The sequence below is a fragment of the Batrachochytrium dendrobatidis genome (assembly GCF_000203795.2).
Source record: "Batrachochytrium dendrobatidis JAM81 unplaced genomic scaffold BATDEscaffold_8, whole genome shotgun sequence".
Lineage (NCBI taxonomy): Eukaryota > Fungi > Chytridiomycota > Chytridiomycetes > Rhizophydiales > Batrachochytrium > Batrachochytrium dendrobatidis.
Genome location: NW_006281106.1, coordinates 23,819 through 29,635, shown reverse-complemented (window position 1 = coordinate 29,635; position 5,817 = coordinate 23,819). Strand labels below are relative to the sequence as shown.

The 5,817-nt window shown below is 38.0% G+C and overlaps 3 protein-coding genes across 3 annotated transcripts in view; 2 read left to right on the top strand and 1 right to left on the bottom strand.

Annotated features, from left to right (window-relative positions):
* Positions 1–401: 401 nt before the first annotated feature.
* Positions 402–2,702, top strand: BATDEDRAFT_89833 (uncharacterized protein; the record flags this gene model as incomplete). Its single annotated transcript, XM_006680058.1, has 1 exon — positions 402–2,702. One exon carries the CDS (start codon positions 402–404, stop codon positions 2,700–2,702), a length of 2,301 nt encoding a protein of 766 aa, XP_006680121.1.
* A 245-nt stretch (positions 2,703–2,947) lies between these two features.
* BATDEDRAFT_25671 (uncharacterized protein) lies at positions 2,948–4,107 on the bottom strand (the record flags this gene model as incomplete). Its single annotated transcript, XM_006679783.1, has 3 exons — positions 2,948–3,036; positions 3,231–3,314; positions 3,957–4,107. The coding sequence occupies 3 exons, from the start codon at positions 4,105–4,107 to the stop codon at positions 2,948–2,950; spliced, it is 324 nt and encodes a 107-aa protein (XP_006679846.1).
* A 1,262-nt stretch (positions 4,108–5,369) lies between these two features.
* The window catches only part of BATDEDRAFT_25670 (uncharacterized protein), a gene marked incomplete at both ends in the record, with an annotated part of 832 nt that continues 384 nt past the window's right edge, over positions 5,370–5,817 (top strand). Inside the window, one exon of the mRNA XM_006679782.1 lies at positions 5,370–5,512. Coding sequence (XP_006679845.1) covers positions 5,370–5,512 — 143 coding nt within the window. The remainder of the gene's footprint in view (positions 5,513–5,817) is intronic.

Sequence of the window (5,817 nt, the reverse complement as noted above, 5' to 3'; positions counted from 1 at the left end):
CCAACAATTGACTGATTAACAATAATTGAATATTAAATGTTGAATAAGAGACTCGAGTCATTATATGAATGACGTAATCAATTGAGTTGAATTGACACTCGATTGAACAATACAAATAAACACATGACAAATGTTTAAACACTATTCAAAGTGTGTGAATTTGAATACATGACAAATTAATACAATTTGACAGTTTTAATTTCACAAAAATGCTTAATTTAACAGTTTTAATTTCACAAAATTGCTTAATTTAAACAATATTCAGTGTGAATTTGTTTCACATGACATTAAATTTTGGATTTAAAGTCGAATTTTTTCCTTTCTTTTCTTCATTACATTACATTCAATTTCATTCTTATTCTATTCCATTCAATTCCTTCAATTCTCTCCAGTAAACTCCAATGGAGAACAAAGCATTCTTCGTTCGGTACCTTACAAACCAATCTGTAAAGGTTGAAACTCACTATATCGGCGAACAAGACAGACAAAGACCACTGACTGACGTTGCTGACCTGGTCGCCGCTTACAAGCCAGGGTCACTTCTCGCTGACACGCCGACCGAGCTACTCACTCTCCATTATGCTGTTGATAGACCAGCCATTGCTGGGGATGTGCTCCTGACCTCCATTCAGGAACCAGTTGGTTCTTACGAACATCCATTCATTATTAAATCCAAAAATGGTACTGGACAAGGCATCTCTAGTGCAGTATCAGGAGCTCCAGTAGGTTCGAATACCGGAATGGTTTCAGGAACATTCGAAGAAACTGCAGATACCGAAAACACTATGTCACTTTTAAAGTATCATCACATTGCCGATTCTTTAAAAAACGACAACTGTGTCGTGGAAATCGTAAAAATTATCCTTTCGATCACAGCTGGAGAATTTTCGGGGTCAAGCTTCAAAAATTTACCGTTTGCATTTCTCGAGGGCTCATCTGGCTCAGGAAAGAGTCAGATGGGCTTTAATATCAAAGCCAATATTGGTGATCGGAGGAGAGTGCATTATCTCCTGTTCGATCCTCCCGGTTCGACATCACAAAGAATCTACCGCAACTTTGAAAACATTTCAAAGTTGTTCAGCAAATGTTATGTAGCGGATGAGCAAATGTATAGCCCTGAAGCTTCGTCTCCAAGCTGTGGTTCGCTGTTCAAAGAAAGTCTATATATGTATGGATTTATTTTTGAACTGCTATCCAACAAAATTCAGTCACCCACAGTCAGTATTGGCCCAAAGACTGGCAAAGATGTCCAAAAACTGATGGCTCGTAAAAAAATTCATCAACGCAGACCAGTGTTTATTCTGGACGAGTGTATTGCTATTTCAGACCAGTCCTTAAAAAAAGTGCGATTTGTGCGAAATTGCTTCCGCTCATTGGGTCTGGGACTCGTTATGATGGGAACAGATTCCAGAGCAGCCAAACTGCAACTCAGCATTGGAGGAAGCAGTCGAAGTGATGTTCCAATGCCGTGGTGTCATGTGTTTGGGGAATTTCCAGCAGTAAAACTAGAACTAACAGGATTGCCATCTAGACTACCAAGATATCTCAAATCTATCATACTCAACTCAAGGCCACTTTTTGCGCAGTTTGTCGCAGAAGAAATCGCAAACAAGGTTTCAGATTTTGACGAATTGATGAAAGCAGCGTTTATTAAACTGAAATCAGTCAAAATGATATTTGGAAATCTTTACGGACAACTTGGACAGGTTCGGCTGCTTCATAACGCTCACTGTCAACTGACCGATTTGGAAAGCCAATCGACCAATCTGAAAAACCAATCGACTCCATTGATTCACTCACACTTTGCCCAGCTAAATGGAAAAAAAAACTTTATATTGATGAACAATGGATGTATTCAAAACCATTCTGCTTCTTGGAGACCGTCTTCGGTGTTTCCAGAGCTAAAGAATGACATTTTGCTTTACCTGCTGTTGATGGGTGGAAAGGGATTTTCCGCCTGTTATGCAGGGGATGGCAAGCAGGTGCCATATGCATATTTTTTGATGGAAGCCAAGAGTAATCCGGATTATCGCAGCCATATTCTATACTTTTCGAATGCTGCACAGGATAGCAATGATGGAATGTTTCTCAAGTCTTTGCTATGTTCGACGGTCTGTTTGGCTTCACATTCTAATGGCGTCAAGGGAATTGGTCTAAAACCGTTTCTGTTGAATTTGGTATACCAGCTTCAGATTGATAAACCTGATTCCGAAGACGTCTCTATACTCGATCTGAACAGGCTCGATGGTATAACATTTACTGTACCTTTTCTTTCACCACCAAACCAAAAGTGGCCCGATTTTGTTCAAATACCTGGTTCAAACTTTGATTGGTTATCAAGAACTCGAAACTCGGAAAGTATTGATTTGAAGACTTCCTGTGGACTTTTTGGAGAATCCAAAGATCACAAAGGTGTAATCAGCCTTGAAACAATGGTGAATATCATTGGTAGGATTCCTGAAGCAGCAGAGGTGGAACTAGTTTTTACACGAAAACTTCAAGATTCGTACTTTAATCCTCCAGCTCCATCGTTTGAAATTCAATTCCAAAGAAAAGGCCATGTTCTAAAAAAGGCTTACTACAAGATTGACGCTTCAAAGCCCAACACTTTGCTTGAACCAATCGAGGGTCTTCCGTGCGACCAGCCTGATATGGATGGAGTTGTTATTTTCTTTGAGATCAATGACAGGGTTATTATTTAATGAGCATTGATATTTCCTCCCAATAAATATATTTATTAATTTGTACAAATCTATAATAACTCGATCGAATTGAGCAGGTTGTTTTTGGATAAATATCAGTAATAATTACACAATCATTTAACAATCTATCCAGTTTCAAGGATATTGTTACAATTATGGGCAAGATATACAACAATCCAATCGTGTTCATTATGTCCATTGTGCTATCGAGTATGAATATTGCACAAAACTATCCATCATTCAAACTACAGACTATCCACTGTTGCACCTCGAGACTTTTGTCCATAATGACCCATTTTTGGTAGATTGCTGTTTTTGACAAGCTTGGACAAATCTAATAGTAATTATTGGCCAACAAAACTGGTATCATTTGGTGCCTTGTCTACACTGTTATAATTGACAGTTCTGGTGTTTCAAGTAGTGTATATTGAGAACATTGCATTATGGTTCCATTGCAATGTACGACACAAGTTGGATGATGTGCGCAATGACGTACATCATATCGGCTATAAATGGATCAATGCATACCTTTGTAATAAATAACCAGCTTTATTACTACACCTGCCGAGTCTCTAGTTTCACAATAGTCTTTGATTTCCAACATGAATACCGCTACATTCAAAATGCACAACACGCTTGATATGGAACAAAAACAGCACTATTGTCCACGTTGCTACAAGTATATTGGGATCATCATTGTATCACACACTACTGGTAGCTGTAAATCGGACGACAAAAACACAAACAGTGATGTTGAACATGATGAGTAAACCTAGTTGTATTGGTTGCTGTTGCACAAAAACAGCTGTTTTTAACAGTACACTTTGAATATCGTAATGTTGATCAATCACAAATATATGGGTTTTGATGGGTCCAGTAGATCAATTCAGTGTATAGTAGTGATTAGTGCAATATGATCAATTCAAGCATGCCATGCCATGTCGTGTCGTGTCATTGTATTGGTAATGAATGATGTTATTGAATGGATGAGATTGAATGCAAGATAAATAAGTAAACCATCATGCAATACACGCTGGATTGTAGCATATCCTACTCGAGACTGTTGATGGTCCACTTTGAGCTGTAGCAATGTGTCGGGTCTGGTTCAAGAGTTTGTTGTTCAGCACCAGAATCTTGAGCAACTGCACCATGCTCAGATTGTGACAATCATTGAAATACAACATTGTAGAACGAACCGAATCAAACCACTGCATTACCAGTTGATCCGAGATGCATCATATGGTCAAGTTTTACCAGACTGAACAACATCCAAGTAGTGTTGCTTGAATCCAGTTTTGTAAAACTGATATTTCCAAACCATATTTGCTGCAACCCAAGTGTTTTTGATGTTCAATCTCAAGTCGAGTCTTGTGAATCGGACTGGATTGTTGTTGGTTTCCGGCATTCATGCTCTAAATCGGCAAGGTTTTCACTCGCCAAGTTGCCAATTCATAATGAACAATAGGTTCAGTCACTGTCAAGTTGAACACTAAACTTGCTAGTTGGCATCATGACCATTTGCTGCGTAACTTGTGATTAAAACATTCCATTCACTAGAATTGAACTAGAATTGAACTAGAGTTGGACTAGAATCAACTACATATACATCATCTAGATCATCTGGATTAAAATCTGTCAACAGACTGGATCCAGTATTTGTAGTCACACTGAGTTAGTGTCGCATATACTGAACACTAACTACAGTGACAGAGTATTACAGTAAACAACTAGAGTGTCGTTTTACTGGATCCAAGCAAGTTGTCGTTCAACAAGTAGAGTCTTGTATTGTATTTATGTTATCGAGTACGATCAAAAGCATGCTACTAGTATATCAATAGCACCATACAACACCGGCTCATTCAAATGATATTTGTTTGTTCATATAAACTAGAAAACCGAATTTCAATTTGAATGGCAGTTGGAATTATCAGCTATAGATTTGCTACGTTTTGCGACACCGATTCCACAAAAATGACAACTCTGGATCAAACTCGGGTCAAACAACGCAAGAGTTTCTACAAGACTGCACAGATGTGATGACTTTAAATTAAACAATGAGTTATCATCAAGACTTGGCTATTACAGTGCTGACCAACTCTCACTTTGACTGACTGATCGAGGACCTTCTTTACAACCATACTGCTCATTTCTTGTTCAAAATACTGGAAATCATCATTTATTCATTACAATTACAGCAACTTGTAATCAACGTCGGATCAAATATCTCACAACTGGAGTCGCCATTGTCTGAATCGAACTTTAAAATATCCCATTCTAAACAAAAAAGTATGAGAGCAACTCGATCAAATACTTGAAAAGAACAAAGTCAACCCCCACTGATTCAACACTTGTATGTATGTATGTTGGAATCAGGTCAAGCCTGTGCTGTAAACTAGTTGTTACATCAATCTTCAAAAACAATCCCAGAAAACAAATTCAATATTTCACACTATTTGTCGTTTGCTACAACATGCTTTGATTCAGTTACATCAGGCAATGAGTCTCGGGCTTTATTCGATTGCTCCACTCATCATTTGTCTGTTTTTACCCGAAACGTTCAGATACAAGTGGAAAAAGATTGGATGGTGATTTCTTAAAGGTTCATGGTCACTTTGAATGTTTTACGTCGCGGAAAGAGTTTATATTACTGAAGCAAGCAAGGATGACATGAGACTGGAAATGTCACAGTATTTGATTGGATGTAAAGTTGCAGCAGAGATTAGTCATTTGAACTCGGTGCATGGAATTGTTACAGACTATATGCAGTCGAATTTCTTGCATAGTCTTGATGAAAAGATTGGATTGGACGAGTGAGTTGTGGATATGGATACGACTGGACCTAGTACAGATTATCTTGTCGATATCACTGCCAAAATCTATACAATATTATCTGATGAATGACATGGAGTTGATAAGTATATTGGGCTACAGGCGAACAAGTATCAAGGTTTTGACTAAACTGATATTGAAGGATGCTCTTGTTTTAATTTTGCCATTTCTATCTGAACGTTGCAACTGTGGTGAGGCATGGATAGTATTACAACTGTAATGTCTGGACAACTGACTGTCTGAATAACAGTAACTATTTCCAGTGATGCTGATTTGTAAACACTCG